This window comes from Leptosomus discolor, chromosome 5, assembly GCF_034619465.1.
Source record: "Leptosomus discolor isolate bLepDis1 chromosome 5, bLepDis1.hap2, whole genome shotgun sequence".
In the NCBI taxonomy this organism is placed as follows: Eukaryota; Metazoa; Chordata; class Aves; order Leptosomiformes; family Leptosomidae; genus Leptosomus; species Leptosomus discolor.
In genome coordinates this window covers 64,576,338-64,593,716 of record NC_141395.1, presented here as the reverse complement: position 1 = coordinate 64,593,716, position 17,379 = coordinate 64,576,338, and the positions used below count along the sequence as shown (strand labels likewise).

General features: G+C 34.9%; 1 protein-coding gene across 3 annotated transcripts in view; it reads left to right on the top strand.

Moving 5' to 3' along the window:
* CSMD3 (CUB and Sushi multiple domains 3) overlaps positions 1-17,379 on the top strand; it is a 697,991-nt gene that overhangs the window by 474,206 nt on the left and 206,406 nt on the right. For all 3 annotated transcript variants that reach the window (XM_086465685.1, XM_086465684.1, XM_086465682.1), the window contains one exon: positions 16,037-16,228. In XM_086465685.1, the coding sequence (XP_086321811.1) occupies positions 16,037-16,228 (192 nt within the window). The remainder of the gene's footprint in view (positions 1-16,036; positions 16,229-17,379) is intronic.

The following is a 17,379-nucleotide window of genomic DNA, read 5'->3' as shown; positions in this document are numbered from 1 at the left end:
AGTCTGTTCAGATCTAATGATGACAGTTTAAAGGATCCATGAAGTGTTACTGCCTCGGCATTTCTCTTACTCTTCAGTCCAGGTTCAGAAAATCACAGTGATCCTCTCAAATACTTGATTTTGCACAGTGTGGATATATATTCCTTATTAGAATCTCAGAGATTTTTTTTTTCCCTAAGATTTAAAAAATAATGTATAAATAGTTACACAACCTGAGTTACACTGTTACTGTATGGGCATATTATTACTAACGAGGAAAGAAATGTACTTGAGGAGATGGAAGAAAGAGAAAGATAATTCTGTGCAACTTTGTTTCAAACTTTCATAGACTTTCTTTGAGCATATAATGTTGTCTGAGTGAAACAGATGGTGTCTGCGTGCTTTACCTACAGTGTAATTAACAAACAGAAAGCTCACACAGGGGAGGTATCTGCTTTTACTTTCCTCTTGCCATTTCATGAAATTGAGTATGAGTATTTAACTGGATTATTGGCCCTTTTACCTCAAGAGGAATGTTATTCAGTGACAACACATATATTATGTTCAAATATTTTAAGACTGTGAACGCTTTATTTTTTGTTCTTTATTTTCTTAATCTTTAAACTAAAAATCTGTTTTTAAAAAGTGGATTAAAATTCTTATCACTTCCTTAAAGTTTTTGATCTTTCATCAACTGCTCATACACAATTCTGCATGTCATTTATTTAATGAGTAAAAATGTTCACCATTGATAATGTGGTACAATTTCAATTTGACTCTTTACCAAACCATCCGATATATACAGAAAATTAATTTATATCTGGTCATATAAATTACTGGTGAGATAGCATTCTTCACCAAGTTAAAGGCCGGGGGGTGTGGGAGTGGAAACCTAGAGAAGTTGAAGTACTATATAAATAGTAGAAAGAAAATTGCAATTTAATTAGTGTTATGTATTACAGCTGGTACTATTAGAATGGTCTCTCCCTAGGGCTGCCCAACACAGCCTTTACACGGCATCAAAGTTGTTAATAATTTTGTAATATTTAGGGGTTTGGAAGAAGAAGAGGGTCAGGATGATATTTTCTTGCCCATTGCCTCAATTAGTCTGTTTTCTTTGTGGGTTTTTTGTTTGTTTGTTTGTTTGCCTTTTGGAGTAAAAAAAATAAAAATGGCGTTTTATTATCTGAAATAGAAGAACTATTTCCATTATTTTAACATTCATAATCTCTTTCCATAAGTAAGTAAAATGAAGGAAACTATTTATTTTATGCTGAACTTGTAAGGAATACTGCAGACATTTTTATGGTTGACAAGGATAAATTTTCTAATTTAGTACAGTTGTGTATTACTCTGAGAGGGAGAAGAGAAAATGATGGGTTTGGGATGAAATAAGAGAGCTTAGCCTGCTCATGCTTCTGTACTTTCCACTACAATCATGTATTTAGGACTACTGAAAATACAGATTGTTTTATACATCTAATGTAGGCAAAGAAATAAATGCCACTGCTCATGACTTCACATCTCACCACTAGGCAGAGCAGACCATTGGTCTAATATTGCCTTTGATGTGTAGCATATAATTTTCTTGTTGGACATCTGCAAACCATGACTATTGAGTCTTTTCCTATAAACTTTAAAATTTCTCAGTTTCTGCAGTCTCCTTTGAGATGACAGTGAAGGCACACAACAGAAAGCAGAGGACACAAAGCCTGAAAAACAAAGTACAAAAAGATGTGTAATAAAGCAGAATATTTTAAAAAGTAGTATACACCTGTAAAAGAAAAACAAGACCCTCTGGGGATTCACCAGTAGGATTGCAATATGAAGATTTTGGAACAGTCTAAATGGGATGAACAGATTGAATAATGTAGGTAGAGAACAGGTGCCAGTATTCTTCCCTTAAATTAGGAGAAGAGTGAAAGGTTTACAACAGTCCTTAAGCAATGTGTAAGCAGGAATTACCTGTTAAGCATATTTTCTCTGAATTGCAGAGACAAATCATAAAGATCCCAAAACATAGTGGAAAAACACCAGTGAAAGCAACAATGACTTCATTTAGTCAGTAAATTCTGCACAAAATAGAAAATTAGACCTTCAAGAAAACTGAAGGAGAAAGAGAAGGGAACAAGTATGTATTTGCCAGAGACACGAGCTGTATATCTCAGGGTCAGACAGAAGTATTAAGCATAATGAAACATTTTCTTCAGCTGACATTGCTTCAGGTGATCAAGCTGAAAGTAGTATCTGAAAGTGGAAAAGATGGAGACAGACAGCTGAAAAAAGTTGAGTGTGAACATTAAAGTGCAAAAAATTGGGTGATAATAATCGTGTGTACTTAAAATAATCTTTTTCTGTTCTTTATTATGCATAAAGTCTGTAATATCAGATCAGATCCTACTGAAGTTGATGAGATTATTTCCATAGATTTCAAGGGCTTTTGAGCCTGGTATTACAGGGAAGTTTCCTCTCTGCTAGCTTTAACAATTCAGATACCATTTATCATTTATGCAGAAAGGAAGGATCTGCATTCATCTCTCATAGGCCACTATTTCACCTTTAATAGCTGTGCTACTGAGTCACTCAGCATCACAGACTGCATTCTGCTCAGGCTTAAGTGTGCAGTTACATTTCTGGCTAATTAAACAGCCCACAATATGGAGCATTATAAGGCAGCCAGTGCAGAACTAACCTGTAAGCATGTTTTGAGTACTTAGGAGCTTTTTGTAATAGATACTCCAGCAGTATCATGTGATCATGTGACAGCAATTTCTTATATAACAGGATATGCCATAAAATGCTTGGATTTACTCTACCATTAAACTACAGCTGTCCCTCCTTATTTTAATATTGGATGAACAGCCCTTCAGAGTTATGTGTCTCTGTAGACTACAGAAAAAGCCTAGAAAAGTTGTGTCAGATATCTACCTGGATGGCTAAGTTTGACAATGTTAATTTCCAGTCTGAATTATAATGTATGATATTGCTTACGCTGATTAAATTTAATTATTAAATGCTTACAAGTCAACTTTTTGTTGTTGTTGTTTAGTGCTGATTTATAGACACATTGTCTTCTAAACACCCTGTGTTTGCTTTTTTTGTTTGTTTGGCTGTTTTTGTTGTTGGGGTTTTTTTCTGGTTTTTTTGTTGTTCTTTGGTTTGGGATTTTTTGTGTTATTTTTTTTGTTCAAAGACATATTCACCACAGTCTCGTTTAGGAAGATTTTTTTGACACTGAACACGTTGATTTTTTTCTTTTCTCGTTTTCTAGTAACAGGGATCTCTACTGCTGACATATGTAACCTGAAGGTGATTTGAGAATGGATTTAGGGAACTTAACTGATTTCTTTCTCACACTGCTGTTTACCAGAACTGCTTATATAGAGATCAGTCCCTATCATAACTTCATCACTTTTGTGAAATCAGTAAGATAGGATTTATTCTTCCTTGTGTCTATTCCATAGCAGAACTAACGTTCATCTTAAATGTTCTCATACTCTGATTTCCTCATTTCTTTCAACTTTGAAAGGAGTCCTTTGGATTTAGAGATTTCGGGATGACCATTTTCCTATGAGAAATAACTGTGAATGTTCACACTTCTAAACTCAGAGCAGATTGTTTGTTTTAATTTTGCTGGGGGTGGTGTTGGAATGTGTTTTCTTGTTGGTTTTTGTTTGTTTGTTTGTTTGTTTTCCTGTGGGTTTTTTTGTGGGGTTTTTGTTTTGTTTTTAGCATCGAGAGGCTTAAAAGAAAGATGCCATTGAATACATTTGTTTCCTTCTATCAGCTGTTGCCTTTCTTCTAAGTAGCAGATATCAGTAAAAAGAATAACTGTTTATGGATCTGTCGATGGCAAAAATGTCATACCTGTCACAGGTTTGTAAATGGCATTAGCTGCTCATAAGCTATTATCTCTTAGTTCAGTAGCATATAGAATATGTGTATTTTATGCATGCAAACACTATGAGTTAATGCTTCTATGTAAAATGCCCTGGTAATGACTTGTAGTTAGAGAGACCTGGAGTTGTGGTATGAATAGCTGAAAACGTAAAGGAAGCATTGAAAGAAACAGGTTAATTTGTAAGTACTTTCAAAACGATAAACAAATAAATAGTCCTCTTGGTCATGTCATCATAAAAAAACCCTTATTTTAATTATATTGAAGATTTAATTTCCTTCATTTAAACCACATGCAACATGGTTTGGCCAAACCCTTGTAACTTACATCAATGTAAAGCCTACTCACTTGCCCTAAATTTACAGATATAGAGTTTAAAATAGACTTTGTCTGACTTGTGACATGGCATTTCAGAGAGTTCAAGCTGATTTTGTTCCAAATGGGGAATGTCGTGTTTGTCCCATTAATGTTTTAAGTTCATATCTCAATTCCATATGTATGAAATCTATTTTTTGAATCTTAGAAATCTGCTGGTATGTTTTCTGTTAAAGTAATACACAATTGAACATTGTACTTTAGGTTTCTCAGATAAAATTTGTAATTCTGATCTGTCATTTTTACTTGAAACAAAATCCATTGCAGATCTTTATAACTGTCTAAAAAACAAAATAAACTTGGAAGTGCAAAAAATATCTTTATGTGATATCGTAATGTTATAAATGAAACTACTTTTTAATTTCAGAGAAGTTTCTCTTTAACTTCCTCATAAGTTTTTTCTCTTTAGTTAATCCAATCTCTTTCATTAAATTCTTTAGTTAACTATGGATCACATTAGTGCACAAGACAGTCAAGTGTTTCTATAGTAGTAAGTTTGTAGAAATCTTTGAAATTATTCCAGCTAAGATAATTCAAAGATTTAACTAGTATCTTGTATGTTATCTTCCATTTTGTATTAGTCAATTAAAAATATAGTCAAAAGTGTATGGGTTACACTGTTTTGCATAACAGTTGTCTTCCTAACAGATAGCTGTGGCATCAATAGAAGGGCATTACGATTTGATCTGTATCCATATAGGCAATTTTGTGATTTTAGTCACAGTAGCAATCAGAGAATGAAGGGATATGGAAGCCTGATCATCAAATAGTAGTCTATACTTAATAATACAGTTTGCTTCTTTAGGCTCCTTTGGGACCAAAATTATATGCCTGGATTTACTGGATAAGGAGTATAATCTCAATGAAGCTTTACCTTCCTTGCATTTCCATTACTACCAAGAAGTGAGCAAAGCCGCATGACCAGGGCTTGCTAATTTTTGTCTTCTGTGTATAAAGAAGCATCTGCCAAACCCCTTCTCTTGTGGAGATTTCACTGTGAAAATTAGCATCTGCATTTGTATCCTACATGGGTTATTCAATAGTCCTTTTTTGCAAAATCTTACATAGAACTATAGGCAAACTACAATGTCACTGGCAAACTCATCAGCTGAGGATTACAGGAATTATTTTGATGAAATCACTGAAAGGTAACATTTTGCATCTTTAAATGTAAGTGAAGTTTACCCTACCTCATTGAAATATCTTCTTACAACATGGTTTGCATGTAGGAGAGTAGTATTGAGCTGGTTTTGCAGTGTTCTCCAAAAAAAACCCGTATCTTGTCAAGTATATGGTACAAAACACAGAAGAAAACAGCATGGAATTGACATTCAATGATATGACTGGGGAAACCTTTTTCCAATGGTAAATAAATGAGAAGCCACAGTTATTCTGCTCTCTGTTTTCATTGACAAATTCTGAAATTGTATTAATGCTAATTTGAAGATGGATTTTCTGTTCAGCATTTTCAGCATCAGTAGTTTCCTTTATTTGTGATTCATGTGCCATCCCTTGTAGATATATACAGGCACACACATGCATGAGTGCGTGCCCACACACACACATACACAAGGGGCTCTTTCCTGCACATACAGATACATCTTCAGGACTGTTATCCTTTTTCTACACTCAGATTACAGTAGAATGCATAAATGTACAGGAGGAACAGATATTTTGAGATTTATCTTCTATTTCTCCAAGATCTTATCCTCCTCTCACTTATGCATCATTCATTTCTAGTCAATGAGTGTAATTGAAGTGTGTTTTCTATTGTATGTAATCCATACCTTAAGGAAGAAAGGTAATGTAATGAATGTATTAGAAAAATGTATTTAGAGAGAAATAATATTTTTGAGACAATGGCCAAAATATACAAGCAAAATTCCTTGGAGTCATATCAGACTAGATTTACACTTGATCAGTGAAACTTTTTCATATTCTATAACTAATCTTGCTGCTTTTTGAGAAACTTTCACTAGTGGAATCCAGAGCACCTTTCTCAAGCCATAATTCTTTCAAATTCTATATATGGATTTTTGCATCCCATGTACATCTTACTTCAGTTTTGAGAAGAGTTCTTAACATGGAGGTTTCTTCAAGTTTGTCAGCTCGTTGTCTGTTCCTACTTTCTGTGTTACTCCATTCCTGGCTAGGGTTGGGTGTTTCGTAACACAGTTAAATTAAAGGGAGATTTTTCCTGCTATTTTATTATCATAGAAACATTGCTTTTTTCTTAAGAGCATTCCAGTAGGCTGCCTGATTTCATAAAGGGCAGATCTAGCAAGGATATTTGACTGAAGGAATGCTTATCTTTCAGTCTTCTGTATATGACTGTGGAAAACATTATTTATGGACTGGTAGCTTCAGTTACTGGCTGGATGTGTATTCAGACATGCAGTCTGAGATATAATTAATTTACATAGCGGAATTTTAAAACCTTGCAAGAAGATGAAAATAAGAATCGGATCTTTATTCTTTACATTCCCATTGTTGGTTTGGGAAGGTATAATCAGTAAAGAAAACAGAAGGTTTCTGACAGTGTTCTGTAACTTTTTGCAAGTGCCCATAGTATAATGCTTTCCTAAATCAAAAATTTTAGTTATCTTAACAAAGATCAGAGTAATAACTTTCAAGTATATGGACAGAATGTTACCAAATAATGAGCCCAATTCTGTATCAATGCCAAACTCTTCAATTATAATACCAAAAAAATTAAAGCGGAAAGTCAACAAAAGCTGAATACTTCAGACTGATTAAACACCTTTTTACTTTACCAGGTGTCAGGAGCCTCAAATTTGGCCCTATCTTTAAGAACTCCCATAATATTAATAGGGTTTTGAAACTGAAGGTTATAATGCATATATACAATTTGTGATACTAAAAGACAAAACAGAAAATTTAACTTTTAAGGTAGGAGCAATCTCCTCCTCTCTTCAGAGGATTTCAGTTCATCCAGAGTGCAAAATCAAGGGCGAACCAGCAGTGCTGTTCTCTCTTGCACTGTGTCCTCAAGAGCTGCAACAGAACATGTTGCACACTATTTTATAAAGAATCAAATTAAACAGATGTATTTTCACTCAGATCATCTTAATGATCTTTTCAGTAGAAATGGTATTAAAAAATGGGTGATCATTGGTAAGATTTTTCAGTGAGTAGCCCTTGTGTGTGGTCCAAGATCCTTGTGATTGCTTCTTTCTGAGAATCTATTTCTATCTTCTTAAATTCATATGCACACATAAAGAAATATGCCATCTAAAATAGGGATAGATTTGGTACAAAAAGCTTAAAAATCCCTATAGTTCCAAAAAAGCCCAAACCCCAAATCATGCAATCTAAATGAAATTAAGATTTTTCAAAACACTTCTCCCCAGCTGGAATGCATTGCCAGCATGATTACATATTGTCACAGTATCCTTTTTATGCTGAGTTTCAGCAATTATCTGAAACCATATGTCAATTAATTTATTTGGGGCCGGGTTTTGTACTTAGTGACAAAGCTATGAGCAAATGCTTAAGGGATAGGAGATGTTCAGAACAGAAGAGTTTGTAAAAAGAGGTCTACTTATGACCTGGGAAAAAATAACTCATATGATTGTTCAATAAAACATGGTAAGAGCAGTGCAGTACTTCAGATGATTTTAACAAAATGCATTTTAACAACCAATGTACCTTGACAACAACAAAAGCAATAATTAAAAAAAATATTACGTTGTCTCATTAAACGTGTGTCTGTTATCTCCCTAAGAACTAAAATGTATCTGACAGTAAAATCAAATAAAGTTCTTTAGGAAAGAACTTGATCTCCACTGTTCCCCGCACAAAACAAAGATGTGAGACTACACCAGGTTACAATGTAAACACTTTAAAAAGATGTTCAGTTAACAATTGCTACTAAATAATTTTGATTGATAATCAGTAAATTCATAAAATAATCCAAATTGTCTGACTTGTACAATGAAATAATATTTAGTACAATAATGTAATGACATAGTATTTAAGTATGCAGTTGGCCAAGTAGTCTGTGTTTTCCATCTTGAGTTATCAGATAAACATTCTAAAACTTATCATTATTGGTCGTATAAACTGTTACTGTTGGAAACACAGATAAATCTCCAGATTTCATAAAGAATCGTGTGCAATACAAAGCAAAACCAAAATGATGAATTTTTAATAACATGGCACTTGGCATCTATGGTAACCAAGAATTTGTGATGTCTTTCAGAACTACCTCTATTGTTCAACCTACTTGGAAAATCTCACAGGTGAATCTACACTGATTAAACTATGTATGGAGTGAATATCTTAGTGAGGTCAAATATACACCAAATACATACAAGAGTTTAACCAAAAAACCATGAATATGTGGCAGGAGAAAGATGCAAACACAAACCAGATAGATATTTTTTTCTTTTTTTTTTCAAGGGCTTCACCAAATTTACTGTTTTGTTTTGGGTTTTTCACCTAAAATGACTAATACCTGTCCTACATATCAAATGAAATTATTAAAGTGTTTTGATAGCTAAGAGTAAAATCTTTGAAGACAACTCCATGCACAGAAATTTAAGTAATTATTTAAGTCTTTCTATGAGCAGCAAATGCAGTAAATTCAGTTTTTAAAACTCATCTTTTTCCAGCGGTTTAACCCTTAATCTGCTTGTGTTTTCTTTCAAAGTTTCTTAAAGAAAACAATCTTTCCCTATGTCAGGGTCCTGAGTGCACTAAACAGGCCCTACTGGCCCTGAGCAGCCTCATCTGGGAACGCACTTACCCTCTGCCCAGAAGGGGTCTAGGACAACTCTGTGTGGGGACAACTCTGCGTGGGATGGCAGATTCTGCTGGTCCTCCTGCCACCCGGCAAGCTCCACAAAGCCTGTGAACACTGGTGGGGCTCTGCACAGTGCTGCAGGGTGCCCGAAGCTCCTGGCAGCGAGCAGTCTCTCATGGGAGGTCCCTTGAGCTCATTCTTTCTGTGCCTGTAGTATGCATTACATGATGGGGAGGAGGCACACAGGCAGGTGGGAGAGCAGCAGGGAAGGCATAGGAACCAGGGGGACAGCAGCTCTGGGTGCGCAGGGGAAGCTGGCCGCCTGAGCAATGCCTGGCAGGAGAGCCTGCCATTTTGTTAGCCTTGACTTGGGTATTTTTCCCCCTTTTTTTTTTTTTGGAGGGGGGGCAGGGGGGGGCAGTGTTGTAGTGTTGTGTTATTTTCTAAATTGAGGGGCTTACAGGCATGGAATTGCACCTCCCTGCATTCTCCTCAGCCCTGGGCAACCAGGAACATAGGGAGCCAGCAGTCCTTGCTGCCGTGGCTCCTCTTCCCCTTCTGCATGACGCGTGCAGCAGTACCAGCACCGGTACAGTGTACACAACCTATGTTTGACAATTACATGCATGCAAAGAGTACACAGGACAGCTGGGCTGTCAGGACTTTCAAACTTTGTGTTACACACCCCTTTTTGTGTTCTGCCCACATTGCAGTCCCTGTGAATTCAGAGCTATTGACTCTTGAACTATTCAGGAAGGTCTATGTGAGAAGTCACATCAATACTTATTCTATCTTCTGCTTCAAATTAGACAGGAGAGACTTGAACTGTGGTCTGCCCCAGTTCTCTGATTTCTGTGTTTGGGCATTGTTTCATTGGTTGGATGTTTTTTTGCCCATGCAAAACAACCCCGACATAACTTATTTACTGTTGCAGAATCTGAGGGGAATGAAACCCAAAGTTAAGTGCCTAAGATGATGAGCTAAGAGTTAGGTAAACAGAGAACTTGCCTAGACAACCTAGAAAACCCTGATTGTGCAAAATATTAAACTTTTTGTTGAAGGGGTGCATTGTCCCAGCTGAAATTCTGATTCTGTGCTTTATTCTTAATATTTTCCCATTTTAATCTTCAAACAATAACTGACAAACTTAGATGGAATCTAGAAAGTCATGCAAAATCAACAAACTGAGTCTATGTTTAGAATTTACTTAAGAAATTTAATGGCTATGCTCCTCAATCTCTGTTAGATCTACAGTAGAAACTGAAATTAAAAATAGACAACAAAAACCAATTATCTCAGCAGTGCTTCTGTTGGTAGAAGACTGATTAAAAACACTGTGGTTATTTTATTCTTTCTTTTTCTGAAAAAGTTGTATAGAAGGTTGCATTTGAGATAGCAAATATCAGGCTGACTTGATTCTCAAACAGACAGTATTAGAGATGCAGGGAGACTGCAGTGTCCATATGGGTAAAGGTGCTACATGGAGTCTGGGACAGCTTGAATTTTGAAGGTGCAGTCTATCAGGATTGTTTCAGGCTGATGCAAGTTTGAATGACCAACAACTATAGAAAGCCTTTATTTAAAGTGATAGGAGTTTAGAACAACATGTTGATTTAAATAAATTAAGAATAATTTTTTTTTGACATGATGTGTGTTATGAAGAGCTTGAAATTTGGAAAATTTAGAGCTTCTGCCTGATTTTGTGCTCTGGGGGGAAAAAAAAAGGAAAAAAGAAATTATTTCCCCCCCCCCCCCCTAATTCTTAAATAAACAAATAAAATTCTCCTTTCTTTTCTGTCTGGAAGACATGCACAAATTAATCAAAATGAAGAAGTAATTTTGTCTCAGGGTTGGGATTCAGACTCTGTGCTGATATTAGACTTGGCATGCATTAGAAAACTAAATTTAGAAATCGCTGTTAACAGCAAGAAATCCCAAGACATTTATTATACTGATCTCAGCATCAGTGGAGTCAATTACTGCCCTGTCACACTTTTAATGCCATGTTTCAGAGTATCTTTCCTGCATGAAAATGGAGCTGTCATCTTAGGACATTACAGCCACATATCAATTTGCCTGGGCTTACGAACCATCAGAAACCTTCGACTCTGGCAGTCAGTTACTATTTTTAAGGCAGGAACGATCAATTTACAATAATTTAATTATCTGATTTACTGTTTAAATGTATTTCAATGCCTTATGATTAAAAAGATGTATCAAAATTTTTTGTACCCCACATCAAGGACATTTGTAGACAGATCTGTATTTAAACTCTTTCTGGATGTCGTTGAATGCTGGTTTAACGGCTTCTGCAGGTCTGTAGGAGCATTTGTGCAGTCACCTACAGCTAGTCAAGTGATGGTTTAAGATACTCCCTCCTTTCATCTTAATTGCTCAGAACATATAAATCTGTTCATATGAGTGCTCTTAGGACAAATCCAAACATGTGTGTGTGTGTGTGTCTGGAATTTTTTACATGACTTAGCTGCCTAAACTCTAAGCCAAGATTCTGCCCTACTTCCTTCAAGTCACATAGCAGGAATGGGATAAGATAAGTAACTCTCAAGAGTAAGTATTACTTGTGCCTGTGCATTGGCACAGGTTTTCTGGAGAATTGGTGGTCTCATATTCAAAGTCTACATTAGAGAATAGGTTGAATGGGCATCTGAGATACTAAGTCTCACTTGTGGATCCTTTGGCAATTCTAACATGAGAATGTTAATTGTCTGAGACAGAAGCAAATGTTTCTCACTTATGATATTGACTCTATCTGGGAAACAAAACTATTAATAAGACACCTAACTTTCACATGGCCAAAATTAAGTTAGATGAATCCCATTTCTAATTAAGCAAGTTGAATTTAGACACATGCTTACAAAGGAACATACGTGTTTTTCAGAAATAGTGTAAAAGAATAATTTATTTATGTTTTAAACTCACTATAAGTATGGAACTGTGTTTTGATACATTCTTCTAGTGTATTCTTTTATAAAATAAATTAGAAGGAAGAAAATGAAGATAAAAATGGTGGGGTTTTTTTTAAATTCTGTAATGTTCAGTTATTTCCGCAACAAAATATGGGAACAGGTGTGAAAAATAAATAAGTCACTAATTAAGTAAATAAATAAATATCTAAACCTCTACCACCATTCATATATCTAAGCCTCTAACACCACTTAGAATGACAATTGAATTAAAATAACAGCTGAAATTTTGTATCTCAATCTGTTAGTTACATTTGTCAAAATGCTTTTTAGAGGTATATGAATATTTTGAAAAAAAAGGTGAGAGATACAAAACTGATTGGAGTGCCCACTCTCAACAATAACAACAAAATATTGGAGATTTTTATATAGATATAAATTAAAAAAATTAGAGAAAGAGATCTAAGATGTCAAAATCTCTGTTCTCTTATCTCTGTTTGACTTGTCCAGTATGCATACCTATCCAAGGTTTTTACCTATTTTTTACCAATCACATTCCCAAAGACTGTAGGACAAATTATAGTAACTATTCTAAGATAGCAGCTTTGTAGCTCCGAAGTGTACTTGCACTAAGAAATCATCAATGGTTTGTTATCCTGATGATGATATTAAAGATAAAGCCACACAACTATGTGAATAAATAAATTGCATATCATGTAGTAGCAATACTATGGAAGGTTTTTTTCTCTCTGTCTTAAAATGTCTCCTTAACAGAGAACTTATTTAGAAGAAAATTCTCCCACAGATTTTAGACACATTAAAAAAAAATTATTATTTAATTATGAGAAAGTAAAAATAAATATATCATTTCATGAATCCTAGTGCTTTTAATAGCATGCTAGGTTCTTTCCCTTTCTTACATTTTATTCATGAAGAATACATTATTTATTTTTTTATCAACCTATTGAGAATTTCTATATGACATTCATAGTTGGTTCTAAAATAGTAGAATTTTCTGTCAGTCTGTTTCATAAATCCTTCAATTAGATTTGATACTCTTAGTAAGGCCTTGCAAATTGCCGAACAAACTCTGAAAAATAAGGATTAAACCTTTAGAGATTAGGTACTTAAAAGCAAAAAATCCAAATTTAATAGTCCAGATTTACCTACTTCCACTGTGGGAGCAGAGAACCTGTCTCTTCCATTCTAGCACTGTAACATAAAACTCAGTCTTAAACCAGTCTTTTTATTTTTATATGAAGTCTGTGTGTATTTAATATGAATTTACAAGGTTAAAAAACGGTCATAGAATAGTTTAGGTAGGGAAGAACCTCTGGAGACCTCTAGTCCAATTCCCTGGTCACAAAAGAGTCAAACATATCAGGCTGCTTAGGGCATTGAATACCTCTGAGGTTGGACATAACACAACATAAAAAAAATTCTGGTGTTTCAACACCCTTGTAGTGAATAATTTTTTTTCTTTTATACAGTTGGAGTTTTGCTTGTTGCAACTTCTAAATGCTGTGTTTGTACTTTTGCTGCACACTTCCAATAAGAGTTTTGGTCTTCTCTATTCCTTTTCTGCAAAGCTGCATTCTAACAGGTTGTTTGTTGAGATTGATTTCTCCCAGATGCAGGATTTTACGTTTACTTTCTTGAAATTCCTAAAGTTTTTTCAGGCCTTTTCTCCAGCCTACTGAGATTTCCCTAAATAGCATCACTGCACTAGAGAATTTCAGCTGATCCTCCAGTGTCTGTAAGCTTGCCAAGAGTTTACTCAGTCTCATGTTGAATGAAGGTGTTGAACAATATTGAAGTCGACATCCACCCCTGAGGGACACTGCTGATAATCAGCTGCCACTTGGGTTTTGGATCACAGGCAGTCTTTCAGCTTGGCAGACCAGCCTGTTTTCCATCCATTTCATAGTCCACTTATCTAATCCATTTTTCATCAATTTGGCTACAGAGCCAAAAGAGCAAGAAGTTTGAACAAACACGCAAGTATGCAAGAAGGCATACATGGCAAATAAGGAAAAGATTATTGGTTTGGCATATATATCTCAAATCATAAAATTAATTTGCATAATTATTCTTAAGTGATTAAAAAAATCCAAACAGTTTGTATCAGGAATTCCAAATAGATCTGGGTGGCCCATTACCTTCTTTTTCAGACATACGCAATTCTTTTGCAGAACGATACAATCTAATAAGAACGATATGATGTACAGCTAATAAATTTTATAGCAACAAATTTCTGTCTTGAGCACTTCAAGACTGATTACAAATTCTGTGTAAGTATCAGCCCCCATTCTTCTAGAACTGATTTCAGCATGCTTTAAATAAGGCACAGGAGTGTTACTCTTGTTTATGGCAAGATTTGAGGCAGGTAGTATTTAGGTGAGCAGAACAGTTTCTCTCCAATACAGAATCCTCTGACTGGCCAACACTAATCAAAAGATACAGTGCGTTCTGTGTTTTCAGCAGGGAGGAATGGAGATTAATATATGACTGGTTTTACTACTTGCTTCAGTCTAAGTTTACCTTAAGGATTTCTTTCTTACTTCTGATCAGCATCAATTTTTCATATTTGATGAAATTTCACTCCTGTGTGATCTAGCTCCAGTATCTTATTCTCTTGCACACAGCATTTGCAAAATCTGTTAGTATAGTACAGTGAAATTTAGTAATTCCATATTTAGTAGGGTTTTTTTCTAAATTAAGAATGAGCAGCTTATTTAAAGATATAAACAGGAGTCCTGATCATTATGTCTAAAACGTTTATTATGCAGTAGTTGATATTTTAAAGAAATATTTATTAGATCTTTGAGGAATAAGGAGGAAAAATTTCCCTAACTTCTGGTCATACCTGATTTTTTTTGGTGGGGTGGGGGAGGGGGTTGGGTGTTTTTTTCCCCTGTGCTCAGGATTTCTTATGTGGAAAAACAACCCCACAAAAAGCCTCTTATTTTATGGAGCTAATTCTTTTATTTTTTTTTTAAGTATGTCTTAGAAAGCAAGATACTTGTTTTTTTTTTTTCAGGGAAATAACCTATCTAGACCAAGCTTTCTTCTTCAAAAACATAGTAAATATATAAACCATGCATATTTCAGATGAATACATTGGTGTCTGCTGGTGTTAGCTGCCCAGTAAAAGGGCATCTGAATTAAATCTTAGTACTGCCACTTTGTGTTTATGTTACACAGATTGCTGAGGTCAGTGGGACTAGTTCCACAGGCAACTCTGACATTCTTTATTTATTTGTAATACATATAACATGTTGCAGTTCTATAATGTAAGTAGGAAGTACTATTTACTTATATAAACACTGATGTGCTCACTTTTCACATAAGCTTACATTTTTTCGTACATAATATGTTAAATAATATGTTGATCTCAATATGTCAAATCTGGGGAAAATATCTATTAGTCTCCTACTTCTCTTGTAGTCATTGTGATTGGATGTGCGGTCTTAGTAATAATCTGTGCTTATGCTTTATGTGTAGATGTATATTCTCTCATACTAAGTCCATGTGTATTTTCCGTGTAGATGATTTCTTTAATATTATTGCAAAAGCCTAGCATAGTAGATATGTCATGTGCAAGGATATAGATATGAGTGATTAATGAAATTCACTTCCAAATTCATTACTAAATGTTAAACCGTAGATATGTTTAAGAACCATAGAATTTTGGAGAACTGAAGATGTGTACAAGCATAGCTTATTGGACAACCAGAGGTTCTTAATCCATTCTTTCCGTTATTCATATTAAAAATATCTCTATGTTAGAAGTGCTGAGTGTCCAGGGTACTAGGAAATCTCCTACTTTCCTTTTTACATACCACAATGCTCCACAGATTTTTTTTCCCAAGAAAAGATCAAATGACAAATTAAACACTTTCAATAATTAAAGTAGGTGGCAAAAATTAATGGTATAACAGCGGCAGAATTTTGAATTATTTCTCAAAATTTTAGAAGTGAGTAGGAAATTTTGGATTTGCAGAGCTTCCTGATTAGAAAAATGTAATGGGGCAAAAATGTATGGAAAAGCTGACTTTTAAAAACAATTATTTTATTTTTTCCCTTCTCTGTTAGGTTCTGTAGCTACCGCCTGCCGTGATCCTGGTGTCCCCATGAATGGAACTAGAAATGGGGATGGAAGAGAGCCTGGAGACACTGTCATTTTTCAGTGTGACCCTGGCTATGAACTGCAAGGAGATGAGAGAATAACTTGCATTCAGGTAGAAAATCGGTACTTCTGGCAGCCCAATCCACCAGTCTGTATAGGTATGCACAAAAAATCAAATGTTTTCCTAAATGTTGAAATTCTGATGTAAAGAATCACACTGCTCTAGGAACTTTCTTTGAAGATCAAATGCATACAAGTACTGCACATCTGCCAAATTATTCTTTATAAAGCTCCGACGGACATTACCAAAATCTTACCTCTGTAGTTGTTAGTATAATACTTCTCATCCTTTTCCTCTCAAGGACATATAAGTTACAATTTGATGATCCACGACAGAAAAAGCAAGAAAATCAATGTAAATGACACTATTAGCTTTGCCATAAAATTTGAAAATTGGTAAGTTTGGAGGATTTGGTTGAAGTTCATATGCCCATTCGTACAAAACATCAGGCAGATGACCTAGTAAATTTATAGATCAGGTAAAATTATGCAATCGCTAAAGTAGGGTGCAACAAGAAAGAGTAAGAAGCTTGTAGACTAATTTCTTTGGCAGTCTTCATTATTTTAGAAAAAAATTTTCATTAGTAAAGATTATAACATACCATTTCTTTTTGGAAATACTGTCTCTAATGCTATTCTGTTTAAAATAGCTCATATTAAATGGATTTTGAAAGCATTTAACTTGGTTAACTGCATCATGATGAAAAGTAATAAGAAATTACAAAAGTCTCTAGTAGATAGTAGCCTTCCAGTTATCTTTTCTAGGGCAACTCTAATAATTATTATTATTGATCTAGAAAATATCTAAAATACCACTTCTAAAACCTGATGTAGAGGTAGAGTTATAAATAATCATGGGGCTTCTCATCTGGCTAGTTTAGTAAATACTGTAATGATGCTTATTTCCAGGATGTTCTTTAATGCAGTCAAATGTGATATGATAATGCAGAATCATGGAAGATTTTGTCTCAGAGGACAGCAGCTGCTGACATGAAATTCACTAATGGTTGTGGTAGGTAACCTGTTAAATAGGGTCTTCAAGTTTGATGGTGCAGAAAAGCAGGAAAATGGACCACTCCAAGGAAGTGCAAGCAGAAGAATATTGAATAGGCCAGTTGGAGTAGTATTACACTGAGTCACATCATTAGGAGATACTGTGTTTCTCTCCAAAGCAGAACTGCCTGAAGGGAGTGTCTGAAAGGAGAGGGGGGTAAAACAAGGTATCCTAAAATAATCAGACAAGAGCTCT